This window comes from Lutra lutra, chromosome 5 (assembly GCF_902655055.1).
Source record: "Lutra lutra chromosome 5, mLutLut1.2, whole genome shotgun sequence".
NCBI classification, from domain to species: domain Eukaryota; kingdom Metazoa; phylum Chordata; class Mammalia; order Carnivora; family Mustelidae; genus Lutra; species Lutra lutra.
The window spans coordinates 127,238,498-127,261,086 of NC_062282.1; the positions used below are offsets into that span (position 1 = coordinate 127,238,498).

The window sequence follows — 22,589 nt, forward strand, 5'->3', positions numbered from 1 at the left end:
TGCTTCTTCCTCTCTCTGCCTGCCTCTCTGTCTACTTGTGGTCTCTGTCAAATAAATAAATAAAATCTGTAAAAATAAAATAAAATACATAATTTAATAAATATACAAGATGTATACATGCTATATAGAGAGAGCTTTCTATGTAGAGCTTAAGTTACCCTAATAGCGGTTACCTCATGTAATCTTCCCAACAGTCCTATAAAATAGATAGCTGTTTCCATTTTACAGATGAAGAAAGTTAAGTTCTAGGAAGTTAAGTAACTTGCCTGAGAAAAATTAACAGTTAATGTTCTTTTTGTTACTCAATTGCCCAACATTAGGAATACTCTGAGAAAAGGGAGTTACTACCCCCCAGAAAGATACTGGCATTGATTCCGAGTGTCATCAGCGACCATAAGAAAGAAGGAGTTTGGGGTGTCTGGGTGGCTCAGTCAGGCAGAGCCGAAGCATCTGCCTTCAGCTCAGGTCATAATCTCAGGGTCCTGGGATCGACCCCCTGCTCAGCAGAGAGTCTGCTTCTCCCTCTCCCTCTGCCTGCTGCTCCCCCTGCTTGTGTTCTCTTTCTCTCTGTCGAATAAATAAAGATTAAAAAAAAAAAAAAAAACTCTTTCAAAAAAAAAAGAATGAAGGAGTTTATTTTTTGCTTTTCTAGGCAATAAAAGCAGGGGATCTGGGGTTAGCTTGGCTGTGTTTAGCTCTCAGCTTCATTGCATACTACTTGTGATCTTGTTGAGTGAAGTAGCCTTTCCACCTAGTTTTCTTATATGTAAAAGGGGAATAATAATAGTATCTCTTCACTGGAGTGTTAATGAACTAATTTAGGCAAAGCACACAGTATAAGGTTTGGTTAAAGGTCCATAAAGCCAGGACATTTCTACTAATATTACTGTAATGACTATTATTTCGACTAAAAGTTGAGTCCATACCTGAAGCCTGGGTGGAACGAATGCTAGCATAGAAGTACAAGCAGCCGTCCTTCAGAATGCAATAGTGCTGGACCCACCTATCTGTGCTTCCGTCCGATTGGTGCAAAAGGCCCAGGCACTCTGGGTTCTTGATAGCCAGGGGTGGGAGGCTACTGTTGTGCAGAGTAACATCTTCCCACACATGGGTCTGCAGGTGTAGCACAAAGGGATCATCTGAGTGGTCATCTTGACTCCCAGAGCCAATGATAGCAGCACAAAGACTGATTTCAGAGAAGACACTGCCTTAAGTGATTATATTGCTAAGTCAATCTCATACTTGACCAACTAGCCAGAAAACCTGCATTTATCCAGTAGCTGTAAAGAACTTCTTCCTTTCCATGTCCATTGACATCCTTTGTCTTTGGTTTCTATTCTAGTGTGAGGAAGGAAGCCCAAAGAATATCAGTGGAATTTAGAAAGGAAGTGGAAATGGGCACCTCACCAAAGACTGTCCGATGGCCTTGTCCTTAATGCCGGTCCCAATGTGCTATTTCACTGACCATGGGGATTGTCCTCTTAGCCCCATTCCTGGCCTGTCTACTGTGTCTCACAGCAGCCCGTGGTTCATACTTCACTTTAGAACTCCCATTTGTGATGATTCACAGACCTGTACCCCTGGGGCAAATAATACATTATATGTTAATTTAAAAAAAAAAAAAGGAGAAAAAAAAATAACTCCCATTTGTGCAAAGGACCAAGTTAAACACCCCAGGCCAGATTTGGCCTTAGGGTCTCACGGTCAGTGAAGTGGAAAGCCATGATAAATCAAGATCTTCTGGGAGGGCAGCTCTCGGTCCACAGGCCTGATCGGCAGGCTGTCCCCTGTAACTTGACCAGAGGCAGGGACACAGTGCTTCATCTCTTTATCATAATTGCCCAGCCAGATGCTGGCCAGGCCTCCTTATTTTGGCTTTGTTTTTTTTGCATTTCAGTTTTAACAAGGCAGTGCAGAAGATTTCAGGATGCAGAGCTGACTATTTTTTGCTGTGAGGTGGAAGCCTGCTGGGAGTTTGGGTGTGCCTTTTTCATTCTGCTATAGACACTCTGAGTGCATTAGCAGAACAGAACCCTCTTAAAAACATCATGCTCATTAGAATGACGCATTGGAGAGATGGATGAGTGCGTTGAGCATTGTGTTCCAGGTAAAATGAAACACAAGTCTCGTTGTTTAGCATACGACGATGCCAGTAATTGTTCGGAAAGGACAGTTATAGGACACAGGGCAGTATATGTAAGCTCCAACAATCCAAATTTTCCTGAATGTTCAAGAGCCAGTATCTGTAGGGAAGATAATGGATTGTAAATATCTTTTGCCTGTGTGGCATTTTGTGAGAAGGTGAGCCCATTTAAAGGAAATTTATAACCTTATTAGAAATCTTGTACAAAGCAAAGAAGTGAAATAATTGGTCATTAAAGCCATCTCCCCTGCCCAACCAGGTGATAGCAGTAGCTCAGAAAAGGGGTTATCAAATATCTTAGGGCCTAAAGTGATGACTCACCTGTTGATGTTATGAAGTTATCACTTTATAGATCAAGCCTAAATTAAACAGTATATTGCTTCAAACGGGGAGTTGTGGACAGGTAGGGACAGTGAAAGGCGGGCTAGTATGTATCCAAAACAAGGATATGAACATAAATCACTGCATTTCTGAATATAAGACATTCATTTTCTAATAAGCTGCTCAGCCAACAGCACGATCCCAAGACATCCCCGAGATCTTGTACTTAAGGAATGAAAAGAAAACAGAAGCAGTGGTTTAACCTCCTGGACTGCGCTGTGTGAAACGGGAATCCCACCCCAATATGTGACTACCCAGCGAGTTCACTGAGAGAAATGTCACACAAGCCCGTGAAAATAAAAAGAACAGCAGGAACGCAAGTTCCCTCATAGAATCTGAATAGAAAACCCTGTTAACTTAAAATCCTCTTTCCCAGCTTTTAGAGATCTGAGAAGTCCCAGGGTGAACTGCATGACATCCGACTTGATCCTTTGCCCCTCTGAGAAAAAAGCAGAATGAAGGCAGAGATGAATATCACGGATACCTTACCTGGCGGACAGGATGGGTTGCTTTGTCCATTGCCTGGAGCCACCTGAAAGACAGTCCAATGAGAGGCACTCTCCTTTGGGGGCTGGTTAAGTATCATTGGGAGGGGCTTGTCGTTCTCCCTGGAAACCCATCTTCCAGACAGAACAGTCCTGAGGCTCAGAGATATTTCTCTGCTTGAAGATCATAGTGGAAAGGCCACGCATTCTTACAAAATTGCTATTAACTAGAGGGTAAAATCCCACCCCCCACCAGGCATATTTAAAATAAATCATTGTTATCCTTCTCCTTTCCTATAGTTTCATTAGTGTGTAAGAGAAAATTCACTCATTCTTTTATTTTTACCAACATACGTGGATTTATGACCTCCAGCAGGGCTAGTAACAATTGGGGTTCCTGATTGGAATGCACTGGCTGGCTAGTACAGCCTGGGAAGACACAAACAGTTGCTGTCCTGAGCTCCCTGCCCAAGGGTTCCTTGGACAGTCCACTTTTAGTGCAGACTGCATTTTCTTAGTCTTGTCTCCTTAGCCAGGTTCCAGCCTATCTGGCCCACATCGTTTGCCAGTCTTTTTCAACTTTCTTTTAAACTCTGTAACTCTCAGTCAAGCCCTCCAGCTTGCTCTCTTCCCCAAAAGTTTGACTGATTCCTTCTGTCCTCCCTGGTTCTATTTCTTCTTTTGCAGGCCTGTCTGATCCTCTGCCACATCCCTCATCAACTCCTCCCTCATCCCCACCATGAGAGATCCTCCCTCCCCACCCTTAATTTCCAGACCATTTTGCCTTCTCCTATAGCACTTCTCAATTTCTATTTTGCATTACAAACACCCAACTAAATGCCCTCTCTTCTTGGTTCAGAGTTTGTCTGAAGGCAAGAATTGGTATTTAAACATAGTAATAGTCTGTGGAGAACTTAAAATAGTGTCTTGGACACATTAGCTAGCTACCCAACAAATACCCATGATGAAATACAATCAAGTTACTATTATCATATTTCCCTATTTGTCCTTTAAAGCAGCATGTATTTGAATAAATAATGTTCCACACATAGGAACAGTATATTGTTTGCCTAAGAGGTTTCAGGGCTAGGCCTCTCTTTAAAATTCGAGCTGGGTCCAAAACCTCTTAAAGAGACATGCCATTGATAGACTGTTGACCTCTTACATTTTTTTCATTCTTTCTCACTGCATCCTACCTTCACCCTAAATTAGCAGCACTTACACTCAAATTTTCATTTGGCTCACTGGATTGACCAATGGTCTCCATTTCCTTAGGCTGATACACTGAATAATGATCAGAAGTCACTAAATACTTAGAGATTGTAGGCTACTGTCTTAGAAAGCCTAACCCTCGGGTTGGGTTGTATACTTTGAAATGTCAAGCCTACTGCATTATTTTTGTACCCGAGACTATCCATCCAATTAGCCTACAATATATATATCTGATAACTTTGGGAAGCTAGATGTGAACCATGACAGTACTAAACTTTTTTAGAAAACGTGGAGGTCTAGAGTAAATGAGTTAGGAGAAGATGTTTCTGTTCTTTAGAAAGTGTTAAAAAAAAAAAATGGAGGAATAATAAAGAACCAAACTTCTCATTCTTCAGAAAGTGTTGATTGACTTATGCTGTGAATTTGCCGTTCCCTCCTCTACTTCCAATCCCCCAAATCTATAAAAGTGCTATTGAAGAAGCATTTCCTCCACCCAATGTGAAACTCCTAAGATCAAAGAGTAACAAATTACCTTTTCATTTCTTGGTTTGAGGTTGCACAGAAGCAAAAAGTCCTATTTCCAGACTGAGGCATACAGTTGAACACAAATGGTTTTCCCAAACTGCTATCCATGCCAACTTCTGCACCTTCTAATTTTATTATTTCCAGAGGCGAGCATTTTTCTTCATCCTGTAATTGATAAGGAAGAGGTTCGGCATGGGCAGGCACTGCAACTAGGCAGATAAGGAGAAGATGACTGAGGGAAGGAAGACTATGCTTATTTTTTGAATTGACTGTATATTCTGAAATGAAAATATAACCCAAATGAGGTTTTGTTGATTATGTTCTCCTTGATATATTCCATGGAACTCCAAATTTCCAGCTATGATATTTTTCCACATCCCTTTTGAGTAGCCTCTAATAATATGAATTTTATTTATGCCACCTTGGGGAAGTATGATTAACCATTAATGCTCATTTTTCCCATGAGAAAAAAAAATTAAAAGAAATTTATTTTACAAAATGTATGTGGTTGGTAATGACACGAGATTGCTAGTTAGTGTCTACAATGAGATGCTTATTGGGGCAGGCCCTCTTCTACATTGTTAATATCTATTAATTGGTTTTTCTTGACCAATGCTCATGAGGAAGTTGCTTTTATCATCTCTATTTTATAGATCAGGAAACTGCAGCACAGAGAGCATAAAGAACACTTTTTTTTTTAAATGACAGTATTTTAAAATACCATCTATATGTGAAAGACTAAAATAATTTTACAGGTAAATATTTTGTTACATTTATTTTACAATAACATCACAAAACATCCTGTCCATTATTCATGTCTTTTCTAAAAACAGCTATATTGCGGTGTAACTCATATACGTCAAGTCACTAACTGTATGGGTACAAGTCTGTGATTGTTTTAGTCAGTGTACAGTGTTGCGAAACCATTGCCACCATCTAGTTTTAGAACTTTTCCATCGACCTCCAAATTTTCTTTGAGGCCATCTGTAGTCATTTGCCACCCTTGCTCCCCCACTCACAGGCAATCACACATCTGTTTTCTGTTCCTATTAATTTGCCATTTCGCTATATTTCATGTAAGTAGCATCATACACTAAGGTCTTTGTGATTAGCTTCTTTTACTTAATGTAAAGTTTTCGAGTTTCATCCATGTTGTAGCACTTAGTAATTCTTCATTCCTTTTGATTTTTGAGCTATATCCTGTTATATGGATATAAATCATCTAGTTCACCCATTCACAAGATATGGGAGATTTTCCTTTCAATTTTGGTCTATTCCGCATAATGCTACTGTAAACATTTGTGCACAGGTCTTTATCTGGGCACATGTTTTCTTTCTTTTTGGTAGATTACTAAGAGTGAAATTGTTGGGCCATATGGTAAGTTTATCCTTAACTTTACAGGAAACTGCTGAACTGTTTTCCAAAGTAGCTCTGCCATTTTACATTCCCACCAGTAGTGTATGAGTGTTCTAGATTCTCTACACCCTCACCAATGCTCTATAGTGCTTGCCTTGTTGATAAAGTTGCCATCCTACTAAGCATTTAGTAGAATCTCCTGGTGATTTTAAATTGCTTATTTTTGATGCCTGATCATGTGGGACATTATCCAGACCACAGCTTCTCAACCAATTTTAGGTAATAACTTTGAGATACAGATAAAAACTATGGGCCCACTCATCCTGCCCCCAAAACATGCATGTGTGCACACACACACATGTGTACCCAAACACACATGTGTAAATACATATGTGTACATGGATGCACACATATTACATGCCCCACACATGTGGGGGCATGTAATACCTATGTGTGTATGTGTGCATGTAAATGCGTATGCAAAAATTTTTTGCAACTTATAAATAGATGGATATAAGAATATTCTTCAACTAAAAGTAATATCTCAGAGTTGTATGGCACTTTAGTTTATAAAACATTTCCACGGGCTCTGTCTTTTTTATTTTTTATGACTATTCTATAAAATAGGAAACCAATGTTATCCCCATTCTCTAGAGGAAGAAACCAAGTTTCAATAATGTATCTAAAGGTTAAATAGACAGAAAAAGAACTTAAACACTGGTCCTTTTGGCTCTGTTTTCTACACTATTTCTCCCACGTGTTTGGCTTCTTAGGCCATGGAAATTTGGGAGACTGCTGGATCTTAGCATTAGCACTTGAAAGCTGTAGTATTCAACATTTAAGGAGACGGAGCATTTCCTGAAGCCATCAACTTTTCTGGAATAGAGAGAGAGATGCAGAATTGTGATTTATTGATGTTATTTTCTCAGAGCATTCCAAACTACAAAAAGAAATGGGGAAACGAATAAAGCCTGGGAATTTCATTCTCTTGAGAAGTGAGAGATGAGTCATTTACTAAGAGCAAACGTTCACTGTGTCTGCTTTCCTGTGGGTATAGGTAAGACGATATGTCGGTCTCTCAGTGTTGGTACCATTATGTTACTCCAGAGCTACCGTGTTCTCCACGTCCTTTGCTGTAGGAGAGTGCAGAGGACTACACTCATATGGCGTGTGACACGTGACCAAGAACAGTACCTAAAATCACTCTCTCCTCTGCTCAAGGAGCAGCTTTGTGAGAAGAATGAATGATTGATGAATGGACTAGATTAAAAAATGAATGCTACTGTCTCTTACAGGGCCTCTAGCCTGGTCCAGATTCCGTCTTGACTAATTTCAGCTGCTGCCTCATTGTCCGTGATTAGGAGCCTCCTGTGGCCCTGGGAGCAGCTGCAGGAAGGCCCTAGACACAGAGGCTGTGTAGTGGGTGTGGATACTCCTGCAGCTGTTCTTACTTGTCTGACTCTTTTCTCTCAGTTTCGCCCGTCCAAGAACCTTTAACTCCACTCTTATGGAGTTACAGGGTTTGGAAAAGGTTCTCCTTTTAGTCGGATCCTAACCGTGCTGTCGTTCGGTATTCGCAGATCAAATGTTTTCATCCTAACCGTGCTGTCGTTCGGTATTCGCAGATCAAATGTTTTCTAGGGATAAGGAACGACTAGAACTCCATTTTGTCTCGTTGCCGTGCCCTTGGGATCATCAACTTTTCCTTTAAGCAAAACTCAGTCCCTCAGTTTGATTCTTAAGTGGGTTCTGTTTGATTCTTTCCCCGTGGCTCTGCCAAAATTCTCACTTATGTCAGTACTGAAAACAATAAAGATTTCTTTAAGACCAGTTTCCCCACAACTTCGTATTCTCCTTTCCAAGGCATGGAAAGGCTCTAGCTTCATTTTTCTCTTCTTGAGCCAAAATAGAAATCTAGCTGCTTCATGTGTGCAAGATAGAGTAAAATAGAAAAGAGGCTGAACAGAACAATATCACGGACTTGTTTATAGTGAGGTCCAGAAGCTATCAACTTCAGAATAAAGGAACTTGGGCTGTTGATGCCTGGTGGCCTTGGATAATGTTGACATTGACTATCGTGGAAATGGGATTTCTACGGAAATAATCCCAAAGGTCAGACTGCTCAGAAAAGGGAAATAGCAAATAATAATAATGATAAAACCCAACCATGGTGAATCTACTTCTAAATTTATTTCTCTAAAGAAAAATATGGTCAAGGACATTTGTATCTGTCTGCAACGTGGACTGTCTAGTAAACTAAAATTACCTACAGAGGTTTTTAGCTATTTTCTTTGGTCCAAATTTTGGTTTAAGCTTGGTAGAAATATTCTGTGCTTGTGCCTCTTTGTCTAAAGAGAGGGAAAATGTGGGGACACTATGCCAGTGTGTTTCACTTTATCTGAAGGCACAGCCATGAAAATCTAGGAACTAAGAAGGAGGAAAAAGACATCTTTAGCCATGAAAAAGAGCTAATTCTCAGTGGGGAAAACAGAGCCAAAATATATTTAGAGGGAAAGAAAGCATGCCCTAAAGCAAAACAGCACATGAAAGGTGTATAAAATACACATCTAGAGAGCCATATTTAAAGCTAGCCATTGGAAGCAACATTAAGGAGTGAGTGTCTCTTAGAGCCTTATTAATGACGATCAGAGCCTTTGATCTGTAGGCAACAGTTTGAGGGCATCCCCTCCCCACTGGTGTCTGAAAACCATCCCTCTTTGATAGCTGAGAGAGAGCGGCCTCTGGCCATGTCATAGCTGACTAGATCAGGAAAGTGGCAAAGCCCACCGAGGTGAGAAGGAGAGATACAAGAGTGCTTTCACTGTAGTGACGTTTGCTGCCTTGGTTCTTGATTAAATGGAAGCCTTGACCCTAGGGACTGCACTCCCCTCACGGCACCACTCAACATCATTACATACATGTATGTATGTATGTGTTTGTTTTTACTTCCCTTTATGCTCTCCAAGTAGGCAAGAAAGCATGGATGAAGAACAGAGGGCAAGTCAAGCTTGTTTGTGGGTGGTACTGGGGTCCCTGTCCAAACTTTGTGAATTTAACATTTCTCATTTGGTTTTTTTTTTTTAAGATTTTATTTGTTTGACAGAGAGAGAGAGAGATCACAAGTAGGCAGAGAGGCAGGCAGAGAGAGAGGAGGAAGCAGGCTCCCCGTTGAGCAGAGAGCCCGATGTGGGGCTCGATCCCAGGACCCTGAGATCATGACCTGAGCCGAAGGCAGAGGCTTTAACCCACTGAGCCACCCAGGCGCCCCCTCATTTGGTTTTTATCCAAAGATTGAGATGATGACAACTTTCTCCCCCATGGTTGCAGCAGCTCTTGTCTGAATAGAAGTATGGTTCCTGCTCTTTTCCTACTTTCATAGTGCCTGGCTGCCACCAGCAGCAGCAGCAGAGGTAACTGGCTGCAAATTCAGAATTTTGTGCTTTTCTTTTCAGTTTGCCTGGAGTGGGGAACCATGCTTTAGGAATGACAAATACATGTTGGCAGCATCACGTTGTTTCCTGGCACCAGGGAGGTTCCAGGCTCCGGGAGGCACAGGCGGCTTTGGGGCCTGGAGGAGTCCATGTGCACACAGACCTACAGGCGTCACAGTGCACCCAGACGACAGGCTTCCTGCGGGGAAGTTAGCGAGGGGGAGGGACGGCGGCGATGCTGGGAGTCCCAGCCGCCCAGGCTTTAAGGCTTTGCAGAGACGCTTCTGGCCTCACGCACATGCCTCATTTGTCACCCTTTTCCTTGGTTTCTAAACTGTCCCTGAGAGCATAGCAACTACCACCTGGTCAGAACAGCCAGACTGGGAAAACGTTAATCTGAGTCACGCTTGTGATCTTTCCAAAATTGTCAAGAAGTTACCAGGTGAACTGTAAAACCAAGATAGTCTACATCTCGGGCTCTGCCACTGAATGTTTGCCCTACAAGCTTTCTCTCTGAACTCGGCGTATTTTTGGTTTGGAGATGGATTCTAGAGCCAGGAAAGCTGGGTTGGAAACCTCACGTCTGTGGCCTTGGGCAACCTCTTTAAACTCCGTGCTTCAGTTTCCTTATGAAAGAAGATTTAGTCAATACATAGGTAAACTGTTCAGAACACTGCTGTGCATTTCATAAGGGATGGATACATGTTAACTTTCATCATTTTTATTTTTTTGTTAGCTTTCATTATTATGTCTATATATTTCATATTGCATAGAAATTTGATGAAAGTGGAGAGTCAGAACTAGAAATTAACCGAGATTTTTTTTTTAATGTTTTTTAAAGGTTTTATTTATTTATTTATTTGAGAGAGGGCAGGAGAGAGAGTATGAGCAGCGGGGTGGGAGGTGGAGGGGCAGAAGGAGACGGGGAAGCAGGCTCCCCACTGAGCAGGGAGCAACATGTGGGGTTCGATCCCAGGACCCTGAGGTTATAACCTGAGCTGAAAGCAGATGCTTAAGCAACTGAGCTCCGCAGGCTCCCCCCCAGCATCTTCCTTTATAAGGAGGAGATGAGATGAGATCATCTATGTAAAGTCCACCTAAAAATGAGGGTTTTTTTTCTTCCCATATCTGGGCTCCGCTTTCAGTTGAAGGGCAAATGAAACATCACTGTCATATCCCTAGGACTCAAGACACCGTAAGAGGAAAGCTCTGCACCAGACCCAGCAGTGGTGGTTACTGAGAGGAGGGCTGGGCCGGGCTGGGGCATGGGTGGGCCTGGGGCTGGAGCAGAGGAAGACGGCAGAGAAGAGAGGGAGTCTGGGTGATGTCGCTGTCTTATCTTAGAAAGGAGTTGTGATGTTCTCAGTGGTTGGATTCCGTTCTCAGAATCCAGAGTGGTGGTTGTTCTCAGTGTCTGGATTTCTGCTAATCTGCCCCTTACTCACAGATTCAGAGGAGTCAGTATTTGTCTCTAGTTATATGTAGACCTAGAATCTTCTACAGGTAGATGCTGTCTGTTGCAAGAGCAGGCACTTACTAAGGGCTCTGCCTTCCTCTGTGACCATGTCTTGAGGCCGCTGCCTTTTGGCCCGGTTGTGCCTGGATGAACATTCTGGCTTGAATGAATTTCTTTCTCCTTACTACCCTCTCTCCTGTCCTTCCTTCCTCCAGCACTTACTGAATGTGTCTGTACCTTTTGCCAGACTTCGTGCTAGGCACAAAGACCCACCACGGACATTACCAGCCTTAGACTGATCTGCTGGTCTTCCAGCGGTCTCATTCTTGACAATAATTCCTAGGCCCCCTTTCCGGCCATGTCCTTAGGTCCTGGGATTCCCAAACCCAACGTGCTCATTATTACTCATGTTTTTTTTTCCCTGCCTTACTCTGACCCTCATTATGAAAGGGGTGACCCAGGGGCGCCTGGGTGGTTCAGTGGGTTAAGCCTCTGCCTTTAGCTCAGGTCATGATCCCAGGGTCCTGGGATCGAGCCTCGCATCAGGATCTCTGCTCAGCAGGGAGACTGCTTCCTCCTCTGTCTCTGCCTCTCTGCCTACTTGAGATCTCTGGCTGTGAAATAAGTAAATAAATAAATAAATAAATAAACAAATAAATCTTTAAAAAAAAAAAAAGAAGAAGAAAGAAAGAAAGGGGTGACCCAGTTCTTCCAAGAGGGAGTGTTCTGGTTCTCAGTGGATTCAGATGTTTATCCAGATATACACGACAGCATACTCTGCACTCCAAAGTAGAGGGAACGTGGTTCTCTTTCTCCAATCTCTTTGCAGACCTCCCCTGCTTTCATCAGTCGGGGCGTGTTATGGACTAAATGGTTGTGTCCTTCCCCAAATTCATATGTTGAAATCCTAGCCTCCAGTGTGATGGTGTTAGGAGGTGGGGCCTTTGGGAAGTGATTGGAACATGGGGCTAGATCCCCATGAATGAGATCCGTACTCTGGAGTTTTTTTAGACAGGCCACAGAGCTGCATTGCCTCTTCTGACATGAGAGGACACACACAAGAGACAGCCATCTATGAATCAGGAAGTGGGTCTACACTGGACACCGAAGCTGCCAGAGCCTTGATCTTACGCCTCCTAGTCTCCAAAACTGAGAAATCGGTATTTGTGGTTCAAGGCACCCATTCTACAGTATTTTCGTTATTGCGGCCTGAACGGACTAAGTCAGAGTGATAACCTAAAGCAAGAATTCTGGTTTTCCTTTGAAGTATTTCACCTCAACCTTGCATTTCATTCCTAGCGATAGCACTTTGGTCCAGGGTCTTGCCATCTCATGCCCGTGTTGCCACAGCGGCCTCCTGGCTGGGTTTCCCAATGCCAGTGCAGTCTTGACAATGTAACTTGAACTGCCTGATATCACACACCCAAGGTCTGCTTCCAGTGCATTTCCCATGGTACTCATTGCCACTTTACTGCCTCTCAGCTCCAGATTTATCCTTCATTGCCTGGTTTGTGAAAATGGGACCTGGGACCTTAATAGTTTAATATTAATATTAAACACAAATAAAAATTGTAACATTTTTCCTTTGCCAGCTGGCATGAAGTTAAACTCTGCCAGTACAGAGTTCTGGAGGGGCGTTGCAGGAAGAAGGCTTCTTCCTCCCAGTTCCTGTGGGCGGTGTTGCATTTTTTCTCTATTCCTCAGTCCTTTAGGTTTCTTCCGGTGCTAAGTGCTTGTAGGATTTCTTCAGTGTTCCCCAGCTCTCAGTTTAGGTGTTGATGGCATAGTGGGGAGCTGCAGATACTGAGGCCTGGGTGCCTCTGTAAACCCTCTCCTCAGTCCTGTGCAGCTGGACAGGTAACAAACAGACCCCCATGCCTAAGAGGTACTCAAAGTATACTAAGTTATTATAGAGGGAGGCCTTTCCAACTCCCAGTTTCAGCAGCACCCACAGTGGCACTCCAGCATCTTCTATGTACCCAACTCACTCTACATGGCCAAGCATCAGCCTCAGCTCACATGTGCCCTGGACATTTGTTTTGTAACGGTTGTAAGGCAGACACCAAGCTCTCTGGGCCTCACACCTACAGCAGTGCCCAGTACTCTCAATACGCCCGACTCCCTGCACACCTGTCCAGTAGCCTTGGCTCACCTGAGCCCTAAGGGTTGTTTCTGCTAGCCCAGAGACTGTGCATTAGCTCTGCCCTGCCAACCCAGCAAAATCTTCCATCAACCAGTGACTGCAACCAGCCTTCTCCAGTGAGGCCTGAGACCCTGTTTCCAAGTTTATGCTTCCTTGAGTACTCTCTCTCTCTACCTGAAGACACTTAAGAGTTCCCTTTTTTATCTTTATAATTAGTTTCTTATCATTGGTCGCTAGTTTAAATTATTGTGTGCAATGGTTAATTTTATTTGTCACATTGGCTCATGATGGTGCCTAGACATAAGGTCAAACACCATTCTAGATGTTGCTGTGATGTATTTTTTTAGATGTGATTAACATTTAAAGGAGTAGACTTGAAGTAAAGCAGATTACCCTCCATGATGGGAGTGGGCCTCATCAATCAGTTGAAGGCCTAAAGGTAAAAAACTGAGGTCTTCCAGAGGAAGGAGTTCTGCTTCCAGACTGCCTTCAGACTCCTGCTGCAAAACCCACTCTTCCCTGGGTCTCCAGCCTGCTGGGCTGCGTGTACAATTCAGATTTGCCAGCCCTTACAATAGCCCAGTTCCTTAAAATCTCCCTCTGAGTATATATACACACACAGACACACATACACAGACACACACACACACACACACACACACACACACACACACACACACACACACTTCCTGTTGGTTCTGTTTCCCTGACTAATACACTGTGTTATTTCTGTCTCCTGACTGGACCGAGATTGATAGACTCCTGAACAAGTCAAAAATATCTTATCAAGGGGCACCTGGGTGGCTCAGTCCATTAAGCGTCTGCCTCTGGTTCAGGTCATGATCTCAGGGTCCTGGGATCGAGCCCCACGTTGGGCTCCCTGCTCAACGGGGAGTCTGCTTCTCCTTCTCCCTCTGCCTCTCCCCCCATTCATGCTTTTTCTCAAATAAATAAATAAAATCTTTAAAATCCAATCAAGTCTTTCCTGCTGACTCCAATCCCTTCTATAACCTGACCCACCATTTCTATCAATTTAATTAATCGTCCCTAGTGTCCATCCCAGGAATACACACCCCCCCATTCCTTCTCTGTCTGCACTCAGTTTCTCTCACCTTTGATGCCTTCCTGTCTTTCCTCTTCCTGTTCATATTCTAGCCAACCTCAAATTCCTCTACCTTCGTGAAGTCTTTTTATCTCTTGCAGCCATCGCCATACTCTCTCTCCCTGCGGACTATGCCCATGCCATATCATTGGGGGCTAAACTATATAGTACCTCATTTGGTTTGTGTGTGTCTATGTGTGTATGCCCTAATATTTACTGAGATCGAGTTTTTATGGTGAAGCAGGTCCTATGCTATATACTTTTAATCATTTGATCAACTCATTTAGGAGGTTTTTTTGGTCACGACTCTTTGTAGGGGGCTATTCATTCCTCTCACACTCACTATATAATTAAAAATTTTCTTCTTTCTTTAAGGAAACAAATGAGATTATCAAATCAAAACTATGGTCTCTTGTTCTTTAAGATTTTTTTTTTTTCATTTTTATTTACTTGACAGAGAGAAAGATCACAAGTAGGCAGAGTGGGCAGGCAGAGGAGAGAGAGAGAGGGAAGCAGGCTCCCCGCTGAGCAGAGAGCCCGATGCAGGGCTCGATCCCAGGACCCAGGATCATGACCTGAGCCGAAGGCAGAGGCTTTAACCCACTGAGCCACCCAGGCACCCCTGGTCTCTTGTTCTTAAGTAAGATGCCGGAAGACTGGGGTACCCCCTTCTTGGAAGAAAAACAACAGATACATATTGGGAGAGAGGACATATAATACGTCCTGTGAAAAACCTCTCTGTGCATCTGCATATTATAGTTGTCTGTTGGTTTAGTATATCTAGTAAATAATAGAATCTTCCCATTGAACCTGCCTCGATTGAGACAGCCTATCCTGAGATCTGTTGTGAAACCCCTTGGAGATAGTAGAATGGATCAGAATACCTCCCCCTCTTGCATTAGTTGCTTGGTCATGTCTGCAGAGTTGACTGGGAGTTTCTAGCAAACTCCTTCCTGTCTAACCAAAGAAATCTAAATGGCTCAGAGCTTTGGAAGAGGGAAGAGAAATTTCACCAACATATTGTTAAAAATAATGTAGATAATTTCTGAATGTCATTTGACCTTGTCTTGTGTGAAGAATAAAATGGAAGCAAACGGGCCCTGATTCTTCACATCAGAAAGGATTGTCTTAATACTGCTTGTTGATTTTGGCAGGGTTATGAAACAATATCATTGTGAGAGCTGCATTATCCACATTCTACAAACTGGGAAGTGGGGACAAGGGGGTAAAGTAATTTGACCGAGGAAATGCAGGTAATAGGTGGTAAATCCAGGAAGTGAACCAAGACTTACTGAATCACAGCATGAGACTATCTCAATGAAAAGGGATTTATTCCATACAGGTCAGATTCAATGTGTCCCATGCTCAAATTCACCTTGGGAGGTTAGGGCTATTATTATCTTCATCTTATAGTTCAGGAGAAAGGTTTGGAAAAGCTCACTGAATTCCCTGGGTCCACCTAGGTAGCAAGTTAGCAGGACTGAGGCTGGATCCCAGTTTGTGAGAACCAGGGCTAGTAATCTTATTAATCTCTGTTCAAAAGACTATTTCATGTGGGTCTTATGGACCCAGGTAGATACAAGCTTCGTCTGAACAGGGATTATGTGTTTTTCCCCTGGTAGTAGCTAAGACAGGGTTGAATCCAGAGGAAGTACTCAGTTAAACACACAATCAAAGCAGATGACTGTCAAGGAGCCCGTAGTCCTGGTATTCAGCACCAGTCTCTCTTGGGATAGGTGTGTTTTGCTGTGTTTCTTCACAGCTATAATATAACCTCTCCAGAGACAAATTTTCCTAGTTCTCTTTTCTCCTCCCTAGAATGATGTGAAACGCACTTGTCTGGTGGCTTTGCCCTTTTTCAATCTGAGGCCCCAAGATAGAAGATTGGCCCTGGAGGATGTGCTACTCAGAACAGACGATGGCTAGAGCCAAGGGGTGGCCATGAAGATGGTGTTGCACGCTTTGAACTCTGGTGTCCTGGTCCTGGTTCTGCTGCTTCAGGGGTAGCTCACCCATTAGCTGTCATCCTGGAGTGAAGGACATATGGGCTATTTCTCCCAATTTAGGGAATGATCCTACAGAGTGTTTTGGCCACTGCTTGACTTTAATTCAGAGATCTCATTGATTATTGTCCTTCTCCTATGATGTGGGCAAAGAAAAATAACATCATGAAAGAGATATTCTAACTGCTGACTAGACCAAAGCTTTGGGATAATATGTTGATTTAATTTGTTACTCTGTTCCACTTTTGCACAGAAGCAGAATTGACTAGGTATTAATTTTCTCTTCAGTGGAAAAACATTTAGAATCTCAGGGCTAAATGGTATTTTCTTATAAAATGTTTTAACTCCATGAGCTCTACTTTTATGCTACTTCTGCAGATAAAAAAAATGAAACCTGCCCCAGTTTTATAGTTTAGAGATACTATTCTTGGAATTGGAGACTGTGATTTATTGGAAATATTATTGACTGTAACAGCAATAAGAATGGGTCTCCTTAATTTTTTTCCCATTTGTTCCAAAGATTGTGCTAGATGCTTCTTTATATATTATATATATTTTTTATAAAAATTATATGTATTTTAAATTCCAACAATATCCCTTTTGGATCTGTGTAGATCCTTTCACGCCAATTTGAATTATGCAAATTTTGAAGAGTACGATGTAAGCATCAAGTACAAAATTACAAATAAGGTAAATACTCCCAAATTTAAAAAATCAACAAGAATTTTAAAACTTTTGGGCCAAGAGCACTCTTTACTCTGTTGCCACAAGGTAGTGCTTCTTTAGCTGGTAATTAGAAATACCTGCCATTCTCCGTCAAGCTTAGTCTTGGATTCCATCCACTCTTGGGAAAACATTCCTTGCATAAAATACAATTGTCTTGAATTGTAATGCCAGACAGCCAAGAGCAGTGTGTTCCTTGTAGATGGTGAGCAATTAGTAAATGGTCATGTAGTGGATTTGAATAGGGTAAATGTGGTCAGAAACAAGCTGGTTTATCCTTCACCTTTGGGATGAGAGCCTGACCACTCTCTTTTCATCCCTTCCGAGCTCATGGACAGGGTTTACATTCCCAGCTGAGGTTGCAGGTGGGAACTTTTCCTGTCCAGCCAAGTACCTCTAAGTGGCTTCAAGTTGATCCTCTCTTAGTTGCTCTTAGACTCCTTCCTTCCTCCTCTTTCCTTCAGAAAACTAGCACATGTGTGAAAGCTTTGTGTACATAACCTTTTATTCTCAAGTAAGTGTAGATTCACAGCAAGTTGAAGAAATATGTACCCTTACTCAGTCCCCCTGACACACACATACACAATCATCTTATAAAACTCTGGTAGCACATGTGTTTCTGAAGGACAGTAGTTCACTGAGTTTAAGTTCTGAGGGAAACACATCTATACACTGAGAGGCAGTTACTGTCTCCTCAGGCTTCAGTCCGGGATGAGTCATGGGCATGGGCAGAAGGAGGCAACTGGCATCTTGGAATTCTTAAGTATTTTATCTTTGGATTTATGTTTTCTAAGTGAGGATGGAACAATGGAGCATGCACCGGGGGGCTTGGAGCCTCTGCTCACATGGGGTTCCACCTGCCTGCCTCTGAGAGATGTGGTGTTGGTCTCCTGCTCTCCTGCTCCCCACCAGGGACCGCTGCTGACTTCCCCTACTGTGGGGTGCTGAGTGTGGGAGCCAGAGTATTGGGTTGAGGGGAAGCATCTGGTGCCTGCGAGGGTCTGTGCTTGCCCGGCAAGTATCCTCATGTTTGAGGGAGTTATTTCATATTGAATAATACAAAACACCATGAGAAGTCAAGACAGAGATGGCTGAAGAAAGGAAAAAGCTTATAAACTGCATTTTGAACAGTTTCCTTTTGACAGGACCCCACAAATTATATTGCCATCTCTACTTAAAACTATTTTTTAGTTAGCCCAGCCTCTTACAAGAAACCGAGGCATGAAAATGAATATTTATCAGGAAATAAGAAGCTTCCAGAGAAGCACAGAGGAATGTTTGTTTGTCAAAGGCAAAAATAGTTCCCACTAATGCCAGAGAAATCTTGCTAAAGCACCTTTTTATCAAGTCAGAGGCTCTAAAACCCGCAGTGCTCCCTGCTCACAGAATACAGTCCATAGCCACAGCCTGGCCCCGGGCTCTCCAGAAATAATCTGCCCTCATCTTATTTTCGGAATTTCAGGTTTGACCAGACCTTGATTGAAGTCTGTGCTTGCTTCCAACTGAGTGCAGTTCATGCTTTCCCATTTCTGTGCCTTTGCTTAAATAATTTTATTTCCTGAAATGTCATTTTACCCATTCTTTGAGGCCAAACTGTCACTTCTCTCCTAAAGTTCCCAGCCTGTGCCTACCACAGTGCCTTTGTGCTTGTTTCCTCTGCCCATGTCATTCCTCTCCTAGGTCTTGTATAGCTAGAGCCACCTTGTCATTTAGAGAAAAGGTCACCTTGCCACAGAGGTTTACCTAAAGACCTACTCTAAACTAACCTCCATCTCATCCCATTCCTATTCTATTAATTGTACTTATCACTATTTAGATTAACTTTGTATATTTATTTATTTATTTATTTTTACTAGTGCAATGATCATTTATTTTTCCCCTAAGAGTAGGGACCTCTTTTGCTTTCTTCACTTCCATAGGCCTCAAACGGTTTAAGCACACCTGGCATATACTTGTTGAACAAAGGAAGGGCTCTTTCCCTCCTCCAAATGCTGCAGCATTGTGTATGTCATATTTTCCTTCCATGTTTTCCCTCCTCTTCTATGCTATTGGCTTCTTGAGGGTGGGGAATGATTCGTTCTTATCCCTCACAATGCCTAGGAGAGGCCTAGGTTCTGATACTGTCTTCACTGAATGCATGTATAAAAATAAATGGTGCAGAGGCAGAGCATTTCTTTTCTCTTTCAGAACAACTGGACACAGCATTAAGCCAGAGACATCAAAACTAATTGCTGGAACGAGAAGCACATGCCATGCCATTTAGCATTCCTTGCCTCTGTACCAAGGACAGCCTTAGAAAAGTGTGTAATCAACTAACAGCACATCGTATCCAGAGTGACCTCTGTGTTCATCACAAAGCTATTCTCTTCAGGCAATTGGTTGCCTTTGTGGCCTGTGGGATGAAAAGCTTCCTAAAATAGAGACCAGGGATGAAGCCTAGTTCTGATGGGAGGGATCAGAGCTAGAGGGCACCTTCTTTGTGAGCGTCGGGCATCTGGGTTATTCTCTTGGCGAAGTAGTTTGTTTTTCATTGTTGATAAAAATGGAGATATGAACCCACAAATCATTTTGGGGATCTAGGGAGCGCACAGGAGGTAAGGTGTGGCGTTAGTCGAGAGTGACAGGTTCAGGACAGAAATGGGACCATTAAGTCATAATGGGGTACATGCAAAACAAAACAAATCAAAACAAAAAACAGAAGAGTGATCTGTTCTCACTCTCTTGGGCAGAGGCCCACTGACCGGCTCATCTGGGCTGAGGTGAGGCTTCTTACGTTCTGTGATGAAAGTGGGGAGCAGCAGATTACCCTCAGGCAATGGAGAATAGGGTGAACATGCACAAGCTGAGACATCTGGAGGCCAGAGAGAGGACATGCAACATCTGGAAACTCATTTGCACAGCTCCCTCTTCCCTATTCCGGCAGAACAGCTTCCCGCCCTTAGATGCTGAGCCCTTGGCTTCCCTGAGGAGTGAGGAGGGCTCCCCTCCTCCCTTAGCTGTGCAGAACCTTGTGATGGGAAGCCTCTACAAGAAGAGGACGAACGGTTTCATTCCTGGGGAAAGTTTGGGATTCAAAGAGCGTTTCTTGGAGAGGAGAGATAGTGTGTGACACACATAGGAAAACACAGCTATGTAAACTCTGAGACACATGGGAATCGTGCTGCAGCTCCTGAGACCAATCTGCCAGGCTCAGGTTCCTCCTCAGGAGGCTGAGATTGGCCGTGGGTGCTGATGGAGAAAGGTGTGATGACCTGGACTGGTGGAGTTAGAGCTGGGGAGGGGATTTTAGGGAAATCCTTCCAGCAAGGTCTTAGAAGCCTGGGTGGAGTGAAGACTTATTTAAGTCTTGTCCCCCGTCCCCCAAGGGAAGGAAAGGCCTATTGTGTGATAAGGCAGCCTGGCTTGTCTCCCATGGAATGTCCCCAGTACCCGGGTTCTCAGTCCTCCAGCTGGCATTCCACACAGCTCTGGGCTGCAGAGCAAGGACGGTGGGCAGAGGCCACAGTCTGAATCCTTGCCTGCGTCAATGTCTCGTTGCGATAGCAGGTGGGGCCCTGGCCTGCAGGTGGGACACCACAGAGGGTGGTGCTCAGAGAGGTCTTACAAACGCTACTTGGGTAAAGAGGCGATTTCTTTCCTGCCACCAAGAAAATCATTCTTCTTACGCCTCATAAGAGAGAAATTCGGCAGACCCTGGCCAGAGGTACCGTCTTACCCTCAAGGTCATTCACTTCTGTGGCTGCTGCTGTCTTGAGCCTTGCTTTTCCGTTCTTGATGACAGTACAAAACCAAAGAGCTTGCCTTTAGACTTGTACAGTCTGGGCTCTGAGTTCCTTCATTTTGGCTAGATGTTTCCGGTTGGTGAGTAAATTATTTATCTGTCAAGTCAGTTACCTACTAAAGCAGCACTTGCTTCCTAGGACTGATGACTCTAGTGTGCCAAATGGTACCACGGGTTCCAGCTCCTGCCAAAACAAAGACCAGCTTAGGAGCTAAGGGACTCTGGGAAGTCCTAGCAGCTCTACCTCCAAAATCCATGTCCGGTGTGTCTCTTTATCACAGGTCTGGGTGGCCATTGCTACTCTTGGACGGAGCCATGTCATCTGGATGGCTGTAATAGCATCTCAGCTGGCTTCCCAGTTCCACCCTTGATATATCCCTCTTAAGCCATTCTCCACTCAGAAGCCAGAGGCATTGTATTCATTTCCTATCGCTGCTGTCGGGACCTGCCACACTTGTAGCAGCTTAACACATGATCATTAATTTTCTTAGAGTTCTGGAAGTCAGAAGCCCACAGTTATTTTCACTGGGCTAAAGTTGGGGTGTTGGGGGACGCCTGGGTGGCTCAGTTGGTTAAGCAGCTGCCTTCGGCTCAGGTCATGATCCCAGCGTCCTGGGATCGAGTCCCACATCGGGCTCCTTGCTCATCAGGGAGCCTGCTTCTCCCTCTGCCTCTGCCTGCCATTCTGTCTGCCTGTGCTCGCTCTCTCTCCCTCTCTCTCTCTGACAAATAAATAAATAAAATCTTTAAAGTTGGGGTGTTGGCAGGGCTGCATTCATTCTAGAGGCTCTAGAGGAGAATCTCTTTCTTGCCTTTTCCAGCGTTAGAAGCTGCTTGCATTCCTAGGCTTGTGGCCCAGCTTTGCAGTAACCTCTGCTTCCTTTGTCACATGTCCTTTTCTGAGTCTGATTTTCCCACCTCCCCTTTATGGGGAACCTTGTGAGGACATTGGGCCCACCTGGATAATCTAGGATATCCTCCCCAACTCTAGACTCCTATTTGTTTTAAGGACTTTATTTATTTGCTAGACTGTGTGAGCAAGAGAGAGAAAGGAGCAGGGGGAGGGGCAGAGGGAGAGGGAGAAGTAGGCTCTCCACTGAGAAGGGAGACCAACGTGGGGCTCAAACCCAGGACCCTGAGATCATGACCTGAGCCGGAGGCAGACGCTTAACCGACTGAGCCACCCCGGTGCCCTGTCAAGACCCTTGACTTAATCACGCCACAGTGTCCTTTTTGACATATAAGGTAATATATTCACAGGTTCCAGGAATGCAGATGTGGACATCTTTGGTTAGGTGGCACAGTGTAGGGGACTGGACACATTATTCTGCCTACCCAGACATCATGTCACTCATCTCGTTAAGATGTATAACTTCCCTTTGAGTGTAAAATAAATCCACACTCCAACACCTGGCTTCCAAGACCCTGCCCACACCTCCAGCCACTTGTCCACCAGCCTTTCCCTGACTCTGTGCCCCTGTCACCCTGGCTTGTGCCTCCTCCTCTGAAAACCCCAGACCCTCTCCTTTTGAGGGTCTTAGTGGTTGTTACTCTCTGGGTGGACTGTTCTTGTCCCAGCTCCTCACACAGCTGTTTACTCTTACTTTGGGTCTTTGGCCAAATGTCAAGTTCTCTGAGAGATGGCAAGTAAATAGCAGAAGAGTTTCCAATTATGGAATTCATTGTTTATTAGAAGGAAGGAATATACCATTAATTATGCAGCTAGGACCTTTTATTGCTTAATCCTCAAATGCCCCATTTGTCAAGCATTGTGGGTCCCACTTGACTCAGAAGAAGAGACTGAGGCTTAAGTAACTTGCCTAAATCTCCAAGGCTAGTGAATAGTA

General features: G+C 43.6%; 1 protein-coding gene across 1 annotated transcript in view; it reads right to left on the reverse strand.

Annotated features, from left to right (window-relative positions):
* The window catches only part of LOC125100366 (uncharacterized), a 117,767-nt gene that overhangs the window by 9,925 nt on the left and 85,253 nt on the right, over nucleotides 1–22,589 (reverse strand). Inside the window, exons 9-11 of the mRNA XM_047730527.1 lie at nucleotides 4,754–4,911; nucleotides 3,014–3,056; nucleotides 927–1,113 (exon numbers count right to left, since the gene is read on the reverse strand). Coding sequence (XP_047586483.1) covers nucleotides 927–1,113; nucleotides 3,014–3,056; nucleotides 4,754–4,911 — 388 coding nt within the window. The remainder of the gene's footprint in view (nucleotides 1–926; nucleotides 1,114–3,013; nucleotides 3,057–4,753; nucleotides 4,912–22,589) is intronic.